The sequence below is a fragment of the Salvelinus sp. IW2-2015 genome, linkage group LG4q.1:29, assembly GCF_002910315.2.
Source record: "Salvelinus sp. IW2-2015 linkage group LG4q.1:29, ASM291031v2, whole genome shotgun sequence".
Classification (NCBI taxonomy): Eukaryota; Metazoa; Chordata; class Actinopteri; order Salmoniformes; family Salmonidae; genus Salvelinus; species Salvelinus sp. IW2-2015.
The window spans coordinates 52,759,758-52,777,239 of NC_036842.1; the positions used below are offsets into that span (position 1 = coordinate 52,759,758).

The 17,482-nt window shown below is 44.2% G+C and overlaps 1 protein-coding gene across 2 annotated transcripts in view; it reads right to left on the minus strand.

Annotated features, from left to right (window-relative positions):
- Positions 1 to 17,482, minus strand: part of LOC111962154 (MOB kinase activator 2) — a 94,389-nt gene that overhangs the window by 59,038 nt on the left and 17,869 nt on the right. The window contains exon 1 of one of the 2 annotated variants that reach the window (XM_070442953.1): positions 2,389 to 2,513. The exons of the other annotated variant lie outside the window; for it this stretch is intronic. Within the exon in view, the coding sequence (XP_070299054.1) occupies positions 2,389 to 2,498 (110 nt within the window). The 5' untranslated portion in view covers positions 2,499 to 2,513. Of the gene's footprint in view, positions 1 to 2,388; positions 2,514 to 17,482 lie in introns of those variants that run through there. 2 annotated transcript variants of the gene reach the window in all.

The window sequence follows — 17,482 nt, forward strand, 5'->3', positions numbered from 1 at the left end:
AATGTCCTTAAAACAATGTCAAAATGAGGCTCAGTAGTGTGTGTGAAGCATAGGAACTGAGAAGTGGTCTGTGGTCACCACCTGCAGAACCACTCCTTTATTGGGGGTGTCTTGCTAATTGCCTATAATTTCCACCTTTTGTCTATTCTATTTGCACAACAGCATGTGAAATTTATTGTCAATCAGTGTTGCTTCCTAAGTGGACAGTTTGATTTCACAGAAGTGTGATTGACTTGGAGTTACATTGTGTTGTTTATGTGTTCCCTTTATTGTTTTTGAGCAGTGTATATTTCACAGCGGTTTAGACAGTATAGTGTAGAGAATCATTGTACCATGTTTTGTCACATAAATTGAAATTGGGCGAACTATTAGAATTTTTGCAACCAGGAAATGGTGGAGAGATTTCTACATAGTGCACCTAAATGGCCGCATGGTGATGACACCATGGGAGGCCAAAACTCCCTCCCACCAAAGCAGGCAGAAATTTCAGCCATTCTTTTCAAACAGCTCTTATACCAAAAGTGTTTCATCATCATTATCACAATTTCACAGTATTATTCCAACCTCAGTGTGTGGAAACACAGTGAAAACACAGGAAATCATGTTTTTGACTGCACAGAGCCTTTAAAGCTTCTCGATTGTACTACACTCTATATCGATATCTCACATTACTCAGATGATTTGCGCACTTCGAACTTCAACCACCGAATATAGATTCCTTTGTAGATCAATGCACACACAAAAACACATCATCCTCTTTCCAGTCATGGAAAAGTATCCATACTGCCGTGGCTGTTTTTCCATCGACGGACACGGAGCGCAAGCATCCCTCTCATGTTTCAAGTGCGTTTCCTATCTCGCAGGCTACATTCTCCTCCTGTATGCTATAGGGAGAGGGCAGAGCACAGACTCCGAGCGAACACTTGTCAGCGCCTGATTGGAGCCAAGAATAGGCAGAGGATCCAGTAATGCCTGCTAAACCCATAGCTCCTCATCAACTGTGTGTGTGTGTGTAAGATACACATGTCCCTTTCATGAGCACGGGTACGTTCAGCAGGACACAACGTTTTGGAACGTTCAGCTAAAAATAGCCTTATGTAGAACAAACATTACTCTCCGACATGTAGACAGCATATGGATAGAATGTGGAATATGTCGTATAGCTGAAGAATATGTAGGATAGAATAGTACATGCACAGCAATAGTTAAATACGATAGGAATTGACTAGAAAAGAGTATATGCATATAAAAATGGGTAAAACAGTACGTAAACAGTGATTCCATGTCTATGTACATAGGCAGCAAGCCACCGGGTGGTAGCCGGCTAGTGACCTTGACTAAAGTTCAAGGCAGGGTACTGGGCGGTGGCCAGCTAGTGGTGACTATCATGTGGGGGGGTTTGTATTTAACGCAACTAAAGCCTTGCCATGTCATACATTTTGCATTGGTACAAGTGGGGTTCTAATACAGAGAATATAGGCTACGCTAGATATGTCCCCCGAATCAAGTACAATCAGTGAAGAAAGAAGGAAAAAATAAAATAAAGGAAAAGAAAAGAAAGAAGGGAAAAGAAGAAAGAAAAGGAAAGAAAAGAAGGAAAAGGAAAGAAAAGAAAAAAGAAAAGGAAAGAAAAGAAAAGGAAAGAAAAGGAAAGAAAGAAAAGGAAAGAAAAGAAAGAAGGAAAAGGAAGAAAAAGAAGGAAGGAAAAGAAGGAAAAGGAAAGAAAAGAAGGAAAGAAGGAAAAGGAAGAAAGAAAAGAAAGAAGGGAAAGAAAGAAAGAAGGAAAGAAAGAAAAGAAAGAAGGGAAAGAAAAGAAAGAAAGGAAAGAAAGAAAAGAAAGAAGGGAAAGAAAGAAAAGAAAGGAAAGAAAAGAAAGAAAGAAAAGAAAAAGAAAGAAAGGAAAAAAAGAAAGAAAGGAAAAGAAAGAAAAGAAAGAAAGGAAAGAAAAGAAAGAAAGAAAGAAGAAAAGAAAGAAAAGAAGGAAGAAAAGAAAGAAGAAAGAAAAGAAAGAAAAGAAAGAAAAGAAAGGAAAGAAAGAAGAAAGGAAAGAAAAGAGAAGAAGGAAGAAAAGAAAGAAAAGAAGGAAAGAAAAAAGGAAGGAAAGAAAAGAAGGGAGGAAGGAAGGAAGAAGGAAGGAAAGAAAGAAAGAAGGAAGGAAAGAAAAGAAAGAAAGAAAAGAAAAGAAAGAAAGAAAAGAAAGAGGGAAAAGGAAAGAAAGAAAAAAAAAGAAAAAAGGAAAGAAAAGAAAGAAGGAAAAGAAGGAAAGGAAACCCACTGGTTGAAACTACATTTTTCCCCACATCATTTCAATGAAATTATGTGGAACTAACGTGGAAAGACATCTGGTCCAGTGGGAAGGAAGTAATTGTAAAGTATTTGAACTGGTACCTGTTCGTTCTGAGAATCTCTCTGAGCTGGATGGAGAGAAGGATGCTAAGAGGGGAGGAAGGATGGAAGAGAGGTTGGAACAATGTATTGGTGAATGGAAAGATGTGCATTAAGACTGAGGTTGATGATGTAATCTTTTTGGCTCTCTGCTGCTCACCAAATCTCTCAAAGGCCCTGCCGTTACGTGTGTGAGTATTACACTTTGGTTGGTGTGTATTACAGTGTGTGTGTAAGTAATAAATGGCACGTCCTTTGGAGCATGTGTACTAGGGACAGTGTATGTATAAGAGTGTGTGTGTATTAAAGTGTGTGTGTGTATTAAAGCGTGCATGTGGGTGTATTAAAGTGTGCGTGTGTCTGTGTATTAAATTGTGTGTGTGTGTGTGTGTGTGTAATAAATGACACCTCCTGCAGAGCAGTGTGTACTAGGGACAGTGTGTACTAGGGACAGTGTGTGTGTGTGTGTGTGTGTGTGTGTGTGTATGTATGTATGTATGTATGTATGTATGTATGTATGTATGTATGTATGTATGTATGTATGTATGTATGTATGTATGTATGTATGTATGTATGTATGTATATATAATATATATATATATATATATATATATATATGTGGGGCGGCAGGTAGCCTAGTGGTTAGAGCGTTGGGCCAGTAACTGTAAGGTTGCAAAATTGAATCCCCGAGCTGACAAGGTAAAAATCTGTCGTTGTGCCCCTGAACAAGGCAGTTAACCCACTGTTCCTGGGCCGTCATTGAAAATAAGAATTTGTTCTTACCTGACTAGCCTAGTTAAATAAAGGTAAAATAAAATACTGTGTGTGCGTATTAAATTGTGTGCGTCTGTGTATTACAGTGTGTGTGTATTAAATTGTGTGTGTAAGTAATAAATGGCACCTCCTGTGGAGCAGTGTGTACTAGGGACAGTGTATGTGTAAGAGTGTGTGTGCGCGGGCACGTCTCCGTACGGTGTGAGTGTGTGCTCTTTCTCTCCTGCAGACCTCTTAGTGCTGGCTGCAGTGGGCCATTTATTACCATAAGAGCAGGCTGGCACCGACACTGCTGCTCAATCACACACATTGCAGAGTTACGCAATACTGGGACTAGGGGAAGGAGGAACTGCAGACCACAGAAACCATTAGCCAGACCGTTATTGTGCAACTCTAAAACACAAACCCCTCCCTGCTTCCATCCATCCTTCTATTCCTCCTTTCCGCCAGTCTTTTGACGTTGTTCAGGCCTCCCTCCATTCATCTGTCCATCTCTTCAATCATCCTGACGTTCCCCATCCCTCGCTTCATGCCTTCCCTCTTTTGCCATTCATCCCCGTCATTAAATCCCTTTCACCATGGCCGTCTATCCCTCCCTCCTTCCTGCTGTGTGTTCTGGAAGAGCGGCACAGTGAGCTCTTGTGGTTGCATGCTAATGACCCAAGCAGTCAGTTGGCGCTCTCTTCCCCGGTTAACATCTTCGACCGTCGTCATCATCATTCCCACTGCCATCATCCATCCTCATTCCTAGCCAGACACGTCTCTGCCGCCCCCTGCTTTCTGTTAGTTTGGCCCCCCGAAGTCAGAAGAAAAAGCAGCTCTTTCTCTCCTTCCCTCAGTGACAGTTCCTGGGCTGGGAGGTTTACAAGCAGAAAGACAAGCCAAGACCCAGAGAAAGCATTGAACGCCGCAGTCCCCGGTCCCCCCCCCCCCCCTCCTCACAGGCTTTCCAGGAATACACAGCGCAGAGCCCNCACAGGCTTTCCAGGAATACACAGCGCAGAGCCCAGTCTCACCATGCACACTATGTGCCAGGTATGTTGATCGGCACAGTACTCAGCACTGTCTGATAGCCTGGTGGTACTGACTAAAAACACACACACAATAGCGCAGTAGAGACCAGGACAGGGGTAGCAAATGGAAGGACCTATAGATTTGTATAGGCCTAGTCTGCCGCTGTCTAGGGGAAAATATGACAATCTGGGCCCGGGGACGGAAAAGTCTTGTCTTTATTGTATTTTCTGCCTCGGACCAGGGTTCACGTTACATATTTGGGCACGTCCCCTAACGGCACCCTAATTCCCTATATAGCGCAGGGCCCATAGGGCACGAGTCAAAAGTAGTGCACTAAATAGGGAATAGGTTGCCATTTGGGACCAACAAATTGACTCTAGGTGGTGCTGGTTTGTCTGGAGAACCGAAGGTCATATTTGAGGGTCATATTTTCAGAGGGCCCATATCAATGCCTTTAGTAACCCTTTTTTGGGAGGGTTCTGATTTGTTATGGTCTATACGGGCATCAGCCTCGGGCATCCATGTAATTCAAATAGTTTTTAACGACTACGGACTTTAGGTCAATTTGCATGTTGATTCCCAGTCCGACAGCTCAGGAAATTGAACGCAATTCAAATCTATCAGAGGAAAATTCCTTCTAGGGACAATTGAGCAGGTCGACTGAGGCCCAAGCACTACAAAACTGACTCAAATAAATCAAAGCCCGTGGTGAGTTGGTTATTGGTTATTCCCGAGTTTGGGAAACCCTGGTCTAGACTGCAGCAGGACATGGTAGCGCTGTGCTCTGGYGCCACTCATTGGTTCCAAGCGGTACTGCATCTGTGATGGCTTGTAGGCTATGTTCTATACTGGAGTCGTCACGGAATCAAGGAAAGGTAACGAGGAATGGAAATGAGGTTAGGAAAGGAGATGACACGGCAGGGAGGGAGACTGAGAAGAAGAGAGGAGGAGAGCAAAAGCTATTTATGTCTGTCTGTCTGGTATGGCCTGGCTGCTCAGAGAGAGCCATGAACACAGACAGAGAAAGGATCTCTATGTATTGACCGGCTGACATGCTGTCTAGTATGCTGCCTGCTATTGCTGGTAGGCGCTGGAATTGTAGTCATGTGATGAAGGAAAGGAGACGAGGAAAGGGAACGAGGGGCCATAAGAGAAGCTGAATGACGCTGGTATTCGGTCTGATATCACTGGTTTTGATGGCTGGACTTAAGTCACGTGACACTGGAGAACACTGAGAGAACCAGTGCACTCTGGGGGAAGGCCCGGGAGCAAAAGACTACGCAACGGCGAGATCAGATTTCGCGCCCGACAGATCTCTCCATTTACCCCTCCCTCTCTCCTCTCCCTCCAGCCCTTTCCACCTCTCTTCTTCCCTCAGTCTCCCGGGTGTTAATASCCCCTAGTGGCAAAGTCAGGGATAATAACAATAATACACCCTTGCAATCAACCTAAATTGGCTACGACCGATCAGCTACTTACCAAAAAGGCCATAAAATAGACAGACAGACACCCACTGCATTCAAGACCTTGTGCTATGAAGCACGAATAGAACATACGCTCATTTGATGAAGGGCTGACTAACGGGACCATTAACGCAGAAAATCGAATGAAAGTCGAAGCTCTCGGCGGTGTACTTTGTGGTAACAAACGGGAACTTTTTTCTAGAACCTTGTGAGGCATGTGTTCTGAGACAGCACTCACAACCGCAAAGAGACCAAGATCCCAACACACTGAACRGGTAGGACCCAAGTGGCTAGGGAACTCCACAACACAGACGCACGCAAACACAAACACACAGTCAGACAGACACAGAGAGAGAAAACAGAAGGATGGCATGTTTTGTGAACACATTATGGACACGGGATGTGTCGAGACATGACAAGGAGGGGTGTGTGTGTGTAGGTGTTTTGCAGGGCTACGTCCCACACGATACCTTTCCAGAATTCAACACTAAAATGTCAGAGACAGGGCATGTCACAAGACGTCTCTAGTGCAGGGATGGGCAACGGGCGGCCTGCCATCCTTTTGTAGGCCCGCAGATACAAATGGGGACGGGGGGCACCCATCGATTTTGTTAGCCACTCTCACTCAGATGTCATATTCAAATCTCCAAACATGTCTCTCCACCCTACGGCAAAATTTGTAGAACAGCAGGAAATTACCTGTGAAAAGGCAAATGTTTCTCTCTGCCACATGCAAAATTTAGTAGAATTGCAGCAAACTTGCTTTAAAACTGAAACCTTTTCTCTTCGCCCCATGGCAAAATGTGTAGAAGTGCAGGAAATTACCTTAAGTTTATGTTTAAATTTAAATTACGTTTTTTCTTTCCGCTGTCAAGAGGGGGGCAGCTAAAATGTTTTGCTCGCAACAACAATCCACTTAGGGCCCCCAAAAGACTAGGGCCGGCTCTGACTGAACGCGTGGGTACGGCTGTGAGTACGCGGACCCGCCACGGGGTGCCGAGCCACTGCGGCACCCCGTGATGAGTCCCGATTTTTTGTGGCCCCCACCCCCATCAAAGATGCCCATCCCTGAACTAGACCTAACTGAATTCCTATACAACCTGTCAAAGTAGCGAGTGCTACGTTTCCCCGCCGATAACTCCTAATCTGCCTAGCTACAGCACAGGGAGCCAGCCCTCATCGGTCACTGCACATGCACGGCCGCCGCTGGACTCTTAGCTGCCTGCGCTTACGTAACGGTCGGATGGCGGCGTGTTTGACGCCGTTTCTGGGGCGGTCTGGGTGCCGTGCGGTCCAGTGASCTCCAATGAGTTCACAGACATATGAAATACAGCTGTTGATGATCTGGCTGGRTCAGGGGAGGACAACGTGCTGGAGAGCGCTGCTGGGAATGCAGGCTTTTGCTCCAGCCCTGCTCGAACACACCGGAACCTACTGATCAAGGTCCTCAATGCTCCGTCTTTCCCCCTGGCCAATGAGACAGAGAGAGATTTCAGCTAGCAGCTTCTGCAGTAGATCTGTTTAATTAGCTGGTATAAAATATTCAGAGTTCATGGCTGACTGTAACGTTACTACCCTGGTGGGAGTTGAACTTTCAATATCATATTTGTGTGTGTGTGTGTGTGTCTAAGTGTATTGAGCTTTAACTAATTTATCTACCTTTCGCCCCTTTAGTTCCACTTCTGCTTCTGAGTGGAGCAGTGGAAAGTGGTTAAGCTGTGTTCCCCAGATAGACGGAGGAGTGACAGACGTGTTGTTACACTGACGCCTGCTGCTTCGTGCTGATACCCGCACACGAGAAACACACACACACACAAAAAAAAGAAAACATAACTTCCTGCGTTTGTGCGTCTCAGTGTTTTCCCTCCCCCAGTGAGGGTGTAAACAGTGACTCGGTGTTCCTGGTTCCTCCTGTTCCGTACTGTAGCAGGGCAGAGCAGGCCTACAGCACAATGAGGAGGAAGGAGAGCACAATGCCCTACAGGGTGGGGATGGGGAGACAGTCACACACACAGAGAGAGAGAGAGAGAGAGAGAGAATATAGGATGGGGAGTAACGCTGTGCACGTGCACACACAAAATGCAGTACGTCCTACAGAACATAGGGTGGGGGAACGAGTGAGTGACACTGCCGCATACACACACACACTTTACAGGTTGATCAGATTCATAACACACACACACACTATAGCTATGGGGCGATTACACACCAGCAGAAGTGGAAAATATTTTTGGTATCTCAGATTGTTTTGGCAATTCTCAAATAGGAACTTCAGTGGGAGGAAGGACGTTTGGCACATTCAGCAAAATCACCAACAGAGCGAGTTCCCTTTGAATCAATTTCCCACTCACTGTGTTGTTGCATGGTGCTCATAAAATGTTTCATAACTTCAGAATTAGCAGAGAGCTTGCTCTGGAAATGGATGGCTGTGATTGGTTAATGACCTATAATGCCAATTTCTATTTATAAAATGGGTCATATCATTAAAAGTACCAGAGAGCCCACTGGAAATGTGACACGTTTGAAGATCATTACAAACAATATGCCTAAAACTAAGCAAAATCAAAAAAGGGTMGTTTTGAGATATTCATATTTTTTTATGCTGAATAAAATGAATGACTTTTTTTCACAGAATCTACACATACTTGAGGACACTATTAGACCATTATGCTGTCTTTATCATGTACGGTTCACAGATCAGGGTCTTACAGGAGGCATGTATAAGTCTAAAAAGGGCCTAAAATGGCCACTTTCATCATCTTTAAAAAAAAATATATATATATATTTTTTAAGTTAGTGAGAGTTGCTAGTACAGTTCGAGACACCAAAAATATTTTCCGCTCCTGCAGGTGTGAAATCGCTCTCTGGCTGTGTGAGATGGTAAGTAACCACATTCGCAGGAAATAAACGTCACGTATGGGCCTAAGCATCAGACAGGAAGTAGCCTTTAATTCAGGCCATGACAGAGAGAGAAGTGAAAGGTGGTTAAATCCACCCAATAATCTATCCAGTGACAAACCAATGAGACCCAGGCTGTTGCTTTGGAGACCTTTGGACCCCGGTTGTAATTTAAACTAGGGAAAAGACTGCAGTGCCCTATGAGCAAAAGCCGTTGAAAAGATATCGAAAAGACGTATTTTCAACGTATTGTGCTCACTGGGTGGGGTATATAGACTAGGCCTATGTCTAGCAGGAATTACTACACTCCAGCACTGAGCTAAAGATGAGCTCACCAAAGAGAGCAGGCCAAACCCCTGACCCAGTGCTCACTTGATTCATTCGAATTGATGTTTTTGCGTGACGCTCTAAAATGCCTGTATCGCAGGCACCAAGCCCCTCCCCTCGCCACTCAACAACGAAGACGAAACATCACCTCTGTTTTTACTGTAATAGAGGAAAGGTGGCTTAAAAAAGCAAACAATACCCAACTCTCAAAATGTAGAAGGGCAGACCCTACTAAAAAAAAAAAAAAAAAAAAAAACGGGATTATCAATGAACATGAATGTGGAAAATTAATGCTCAGTTTCTGTCGCGGGCGCGACACTCCGGTAGGTCTACCACGTACCTTTAGCAGCATTTCAGTCAGACTGTTACGTGCTAACTGTCTAGTCAGTTTTTTTTATGTGCAATGAACATACAGAGGCATTTATATAAGGAATTGGCAACTCGTTGTCATTCTGAGAAATCAGCATCTTAACCAGACAGGCCGCTTGATCTCAACGTCTAAAACAAAGTGAACAGGCCGTGTTGTTGAAACAGTTGGGAGACGGACAGGGGGGTGTATTCATAACAGTTCACATCTTCTACCTTGTTAGCAAGCAAATAGATCCAAGTTGGCTAGACTTCAAATATGAATATTAGCTGGCTACTCACTAGCACGTGGGCTTGTGCTTGAGAGAGTGTTGATGAGACCTGTGTTCATTTTCTAGAACGCCTGCTACCAGAAGTTGGTCATTATTAGTGGACGTGCATGGTTACCGTTACGGTTATATATATATATTTATTTTTGCAAAAAAGGGCATTTTCGTAGACGGACTTGAAAGCCAGGTCAGTGATCATTGCAAAAAAAAGCAAGTTTATGTAACTTACGTAATTACATAATTAGTGGGTCATATGGTTGTGGAAGGCTTCGAGTCATCAGATTATTCCTGACTGTTTGGACTGCAGTGTATTGACCTTTCATTTTGCGACAAAGCTTAAATTAGAGAAAACTATGAGATGTACATGGAGTGTGCAAAATGTTAGGAACATGCTCTTTCCATGACATAGACTGACCAGGTGAAAGCTATGATCCCTTATTGATGTCCCTTGTTAAATCCACTTCAAATCAGTGTAGATGAAGGGGAGGAGACAGGTTAAAGAAGGATTTTTAAGCCTGAGACTATTGAGACATGGATTGTGTATGTGTGCCATTCAGAGGGTGAATGAGCAAGACAATCGATTTAAGTGCCTTTGAACGGGGTATGGTAGTAGGTACCAGGCGCACCGGTTTGAGTTTGTCAAGAACTGCAACGCTGCTGGGTTTTTCACGCGTAACAGTTTTCCTTGTGCACCAAGAATGTTCCAACACCAGAAGCAGATCCAGCCAACTTTCCACAACTGTCGGAAGCATTGAAGTCAACATGGGCCAGCATCCTAGTGGAACGCTTTCGACACTTTGTAGAATCCATGCTACGACAAATTGAGGCTGTTCTGAGGGCAAAAGAGGGTGCGCAACTCAATATTAGGAGGGTGTACCTAATGTACGCTCAGTGTATATTGTGAATCGTCCATAGGCTTGAAAAATCGAGATCCGATTTTTACGCCATATCGCCCACACACAAGCATGGTCACACACAATTTGATTAATTATTTTCCTGTATGACTCTAGAATTATCTGTTGTAACGATGTTCCTACCTTTTACCTGTTCAACTGCCAGCATCAAATGTCTGCAATGTTTTGGTTCCAGTTTGACGCCAGACTTCGCCGAGGACACACTGATAAGGTTGCTGTGACACTGACTTTGGGGCAGTTGAGGTTGTGACTTCCTACAAGCCTCTCGGGTTGGTGTTTACAGAACATTATGTGTTGTGTGATTAACAATGGATAGTTGCCAGATGGCCAAAACAAAAGTTTTAAAAAATGTAATTGCGATTCTCACAATTCTATATGTATTGCAATTCGATTCTGTGATTTTATTGCGATTCGATGTTCCAAACATATTGCTCACCTTATGTTTGCTGCAGTGACAAGAGAGCCATGAGAAAATGAGTTCTGATCAGTCATGGAAATACAAAAGCTAAAAAAACAATTTGACTCCCTATTTAAAAGAAGATGGAGAACAAGCTATAAAGGAAAAATACTGGAGTTTGTGCAGGTACAGCAAACGAGCGCAAAAATAATATTGCAATATTGTCAAAACCATACGATGTATCGTCAACAATAATATCCCGATATGTAACTTTCGATTTTTTCTCCATTACTAATGTTAATATAAAAGGTTTAATGATTCCCAAATAGACAAGAAAAGGACTTCAACTCATTGGAAACTTCTGTCTTTAAATCAGTCATCATATTCTGGAATTTCAATTGAAAAACAGGATTTCCTTGTACAACGATGACAACCAAGTGTTTCGCTACATGTCAGGGATTTTCTTTCATAAAAATGGGGCTTAGGTGGTGGGCGTGGCGAGGGCCTGGCCATGGGTGTGGCCAACGGTGCAGTCGATGACCAAACATTTTAGATTCTCCCTGACTCTAGCTTTTATTTAGGCGATTGTTCATTCTCAAATCTTATTTAGAAATATATAGGTCCATTATCTTTTCTAAATACAGTGCCTTATTGGTAGATGAGTATTTAAAAAATCATAATAATAAAAATAAAAAAAAGCTGATATTGACTATCCCTTTGAGTATGGTGAAGTTATTAATTACACTTTGGATGGTGCATTAATACACCCAGTCACTACAAAGATACAGGCGTCCTTCCTAACTCAGTTGCCGGAGAGGAAGGAAACTGCTCAAGGATTTCACCTTGAGGCCAATGGTGACTTTAAAACAGTTACAATGTTTTATGGCTGTGATAGGAGAAAACTGAGGATGGATCAACAACATTGTAGTTACTCCACAACCGTAACCTAAATGAGTGTGAAAAGACGGAAGCCTGTACAGAATAAAAATATTCCAAAACATGCATCCTGTTTGCAATAAGGCACTAAAGTAAAACTACAAAAAAATGTGGCAAAGAAATACACGTTTTGTCCTGAATACAAAGCATTATGTTTGGGGCAAATGCAACACATCACTGTGTACCACTCTTCTTATTTTCAAGCATGGGGATGGCTGCATCATGTTGTGGGCATGCTTGTCATCGGCAAGGACTAGGGGGTTTGTTTTAGGATAAAGAGAAATGGAATAGAGCTAAGCACAAGCAAAATCCTAGAGGAAAACCTGGTTCATTCTGCTTTCCAACAGACACTGGGAGACAAATTCATCTTGTATGCAGTTTGAAAGTTCCTAATTGCCAAAATCTTGCACTATCCCACATTAGCAGAGCAGCCAGGGCCATGTTATTTAGGGCACGCAAAGAAAAACGTAAATGAGCCTTTCAAGATCGTTGGTCCATGTTGAAGAGCTGCTCCTCAGCCCCCTCTGTAAAACACACACACACACACACACACACACACACACACACACACGTGTAGACAGTCCCTGTAAGGCCTGTGATATCCCCTAGAGAAAATGTGTGTAAACACTGATACGTCTCTGACTGACGGCTTACACACCAGAGCCCCTCTAATGAAACACACGGTCTGTGTGCTGTTCACATGCACTCACTCTCATACATATGGCCCTTTAGCTGCTCCCTGGCCTCTTCTCCATGGCCTTTCGGTTACTGGCCCAACGCTCTAACCACTAGGCTACCCGCCGTGAGATTGAGAGGTGAGATTGAGAGGGTAGTTAATGGTGGACAGGGCTGGCGATAAGAGGCTGGAGGTGAAAGGAGAGAATGTGTCTCTGGGTGATTAATGACRGGGGTCCGGTGAGCTATTGGCTCATTAAACGGGGCTAAGTGGTCTGGCCCTCTGGACTCCACTGGGCTCCTAGGAAGACAGATGAAGACGATAACACAAGGAATGGCGAGATGGAGGAGACGCCGCATTCCCCATTCTCATCTTTACTCTCTTTTTATGTGTGTGTGTCTGACTGTATGTGAGTGTGTCTGTGTGAGTCTCTCTCTCCAAATGGGCCTGAGACATGGTTCCTAGCAGTTAGCCTCTGGTGGCTATGCTAGCTGAACTGTCTGAGAATAATTACAAGCTCTCGCCATGCAGTGTGTGTGTAATGGGAATTTCCCAGGGGAACCAAAAGGAGAGCAGTCGTTGATAAAAAATCAATCCGGTTTATTACGAGTTCAACAGGGAGATACAGTGCCTTCAGAATGTATTCATACCCCCTTGACTTATTCCACATTTTGTTGTTTTACAGCCTGATTTCAAAATGTACCCCATAATGACAAAGTTGAAACATGTTTTTAGAAATGTTGGTAGAAGTATTGAAAATGAAAAACAAATAAACAATTTACATAAGCATTCACACCCCTGTATTCACGTGTTAGAATCCCCTTTGGCAGCGATGAAGTCTGTCTGGGTGAATCTAAGAGCATTGCACACCTGGATTGCACATTATTACTTGTTTAAATTCTTCAAGCTCTGTTAAGTTGGTTGTTGATTATAGCTAGACAGCCATTGTCAAGTTTTGCCATAGATTTTCAAGACAATTTTAAGTCAAAACTGTAACCAGGCCACTCTGGAACATTCAATGTCATCTTGGTAAGCAACTACAATGTATATTTGGCATTATGTTTTAGCTTATTGTCCTGCTGAAAGGTGAATTTCTCTGTTGGGAAGCAGACTGAACCAGGTTTTTCCTCTAGGATTTTGCCTGTGCTTAGCTCTATTCTGTTTTTCTTTCTCCTAAAAAAAAAAGTCCCTAGTCCTTGCCGATGACAAGCATGCCCATAACATGATGCAGCCACCACCATGCTTGACAATATGACGAGTGGTACTCAGTGATGTGTAGTCTATTTCAAAAGAACAGAATAGCATACTCTTACTTGTCCTTATGTTAGGTCCTGATCTGGCTATGCCAAATGGCTGTGGGAATCACTAGTTCATTTAGCAGACAAGATTTTATAGTATGAAGAATGCAATTGAACATGTCTGAGTAAAATAGAAATGATTTGAGGGAGTGCGCACGTGGCTATTCTGTGTTGAGTCGTTAACAAAGCAATAGGTATTCCTATATGCTTAATTTAGAGTTATTCGTGTAACTTTAGTTGTTCTACAAACGTTGGGCTATATGTTTTGATTTTAATACATTGTAAGGCTGCATGATACGACTAATGATTTGAAAAAAGTTGCTTGAAAGGCATGAGCTCTGCTTAGTTTTTTGCGCAGGCTGTACACACTACATCAGTCTCTCATTCACAATTTGACAAGCACTTGATAATGCCTAGAACTTCACAGCGGCATCCCCTTTGTGTGGCCGTAATGCACCCTAAAAACCTCCTTCTGCGGTCACTGGCCGTTGTGCCTTTCTCCCAGAGTGCTGCTCCGTCACATGACCGGGTCTTTCTCCCAGGCTACAAGTGAAGACAGATACACTGGGGACGCAACTGCCCGCGTCCTTATTCAATTCCGAGGTGCATATTGAAGATATTGGAAGAACTGTCCACATTTACTTTTCATCAGCCAACAAGATGAGTAGGCCTAATGAACAGCAAAGCACTAGCCTATGTCAATCTACTATCCCCCATAGTACAAAAGTCGACCTATTCTATGCGAGAAATTAAATATTCAAAACATAGTCTGGGACAGTTGCGGGATGTGATAGAGCAAATTTATACAACAACTAGCGTCCCCAATTTTTTTTCATGCAATGTGGCAGACGCAACAGATCAGAACGTTTAGCTTMAAATGTTGMTAAACTATTWGGCTATTTCTTCACATTATAAGAGCAGCAATGCACACATGGTAGTAGGATATAAGCGTGAATGTTCCATTAGCGGRAAAACACCATTATCAAGTGTCCACAAATGCAATTATGCATTAATGCTTTTATTACAAAAGGTTCATTTTTATGGTGAAATGTATCTTCCCCAAACTTGACTCACACGCTGCTTAGGCTCTACACCCAGTTAGGCTCTACACCCATTGTAAAGCAGATTCATGTGCTTCACTTTAAGAAGTTATTTGGCCACTTTAGTTGTGATACAAACCTTATTAAAACATATAAGCCTATGGGCTGGGCTACATCAGGTGTGCGACTATGACTCACAAGGGATAATATATAATTCACAAGTGATAGGCTAATTTTGTCACCCATCAGACTATTCTTGATTTAATCTTGTCTTTACATATACTACATAATGTGTGAATTTTGTTTTGATTTAGAATGGAACATTATCATGCACCGGTCTCAAAACAGGGGCAGCGGGGAAAAAATACATGTCATCTATGCACTTAAATAAATATAAGCAATATGCTTAATATTAGGAAAGTTAAGAAATAAATATAGTAGGCCTCACCTATAGAAAGCTGATGGGACCCTCCTCTTTTTAATAGAGGCCATCACACTGTTTTCTCACACAATTGCATAGCCTATAGAAATGTTGCGCAACATGAGCTCATGGGATCTCATGAAGTGTTTGATTCGATTTTCGATTACGTTTGCAATGATGTCAGAGTGATTAGAAGGACAATAAAGTGCAGAGTACCAGGCAGTTAGCAAGTTTGGTAGGCTACTAATGACCATCAGCATCAGAGCTTGGAGAAGCCTAATTACCGTGACTAAGCGGTCACGTGGAATTTGACTGCCTTCATGACTCGTGACCGCCGGTGTGGCGGTAATACGTTCACCAGCAACAACCCTACCCCTCACCACCTCCTCCTCCACCTCCTCCACCACTCTTATGTTCTCTGGTCTCATATGGAGTCATGTGACAGTGGGGTCTGTGTCTGGGGCATAGACAGACGTGGGAATCAGACACGCATTATGTTGACATCTCAGGAATGCCATGGTCCCGTCTCCAGAACAACATCACAGTCAGTGAGTGTGTGTGTGTGGGCGCATGGACATATTGCACCCACTTGTCTAATCAAGTTACAGGACTAAAAACGAGAGGAACAAAGGCCGACACACACACTTCCCGTCAAGTTCAAAACAGGCAGCCAGGATGGGCCGGTCACACACACCCATGACGACGTCCCCATTAGTTTCCTGTCCACCGCACCTATACGGGAAGTCCACCCTCCAATCCTCTAAAAAACTATTTATATCACTCTGCTTTGTCTTTCTTGTCCCGGACCTTTATCAACCGTTTTACCATCTCCACCACCGACTTACAACTGTCTGTCTCGTCTCCTTTCCTTCGGTCTTGTCTTCTCCCCAGTACTCTCTCAGCATGTGGTGGACACAGGCCCTGTAATCCTATTTAGAGAGGGAGAGTCCACAGGGTGGGGCTGGACACAGCAGAGAAACCAGTGCTTTAGAAGAGTCTGCCGGTCTGATGCAACACACCATGCTTTAATCCAATTACAGTGGAAACCAGCCTAAACCCACAGGCCTCAACCACCAAGGACAAACCCTGGGGTTTTCACTGAAGCCATGACTCTCTCCCTTCTGTCATGTCTCTCCCCGTCATGTCTCTCTCTCCCTCCCCCGTCATGCATGTCTCTCTCTCTCCCGTATGCATGTTTCTCAGCCCCAGTCTGCATGTCTCTCTCTCCGTCACATGTCTTCTCCTCCGTCATGATGTTCTCTCTCTCCCCGTCATGCATTGTTCTTCTCTCCTCCCCCGTCATGCATGTCTCTCTCTCCTCCCCCGTCATGCATGTCTCTCTCCCTCCCCCGTCATGCATGTCTCTCTCTCTCCTCCCGTCATGCATGTCTCTCTCTCCTCCCCGTCATGCATGTTCTCTCTCCTCCCCGTCATGCATGTCTCTCTCTCCCCCGTCATGCCATGTCTCTCTCTCCCGTCATGCTGTCTCTCTCCTCCCCGTTGCATGTCTCTTTCCCTCCCTCCTGTCATATCTCTCTCTTCTCTCCCTCCTGTCATGTCGTCTCCCCTCCTGTCGCTTCCCGCATGTCTCTCTCTCCTCTCCCGTCATGTTCTCTCTTCCTTTCCCGTCATGTCTTCTCCTTCCCTCCTCCCTCCTGTCATTCTCTCTCTCTCTTCCCTCCCGTCATGTCCTCTCTCCTATCTCTCCCTCTCCCGTATGTCTCTCCTCCTCTCCTCTTGTCGTCTCTCTCCCTCCTTCTCTCCTCTCCGTCATGTCTCTCTCTCCCTCTCTCCGTATGTCTCTCTCCCTCTCCCGTCATGTCGTCCTCCCCTGTCATGTCTCTGCTCTCTCCTCCTTTATGTTCTCTCTCTTCTCTCTCCGTCATGTCGTCTCTCTCTCTCATGTCGTCTCTCCCTCTCCGTCATGTCGCTCTCTCTCTCCTCTTCCCGTCATGTCCTCTCTCTCTCCTCCTGCTGCTCTCTCTCTTCTTCCTCCTGTCATTCTCTCTCTCTCTCCTCCTGTCATGTCTCTCTCTCTCCCTCCCGTCATGTCTCTCTCCTCTCCGTCATGTCTCTCGTCTGCTCTCTCCCTCCTCATGTCGCTCTCTCTCCCTCCTCGTCATGTCTCTCCTCTCCCTCCCGTCATGTCTCTCTCTCTCCTCTCTCCGTCATGTTCTCTCTCTCTCTCTCGCTCGTGTCTCATTCTCCTCACTCCTCTCCCTCGTCATGTCTCTCTCTCCCTCTCCGTCATGTCTCTCTCTCCTCCCGTATGTTCTCTCTCCCTCCCGTCATGTCTCTCTCCCT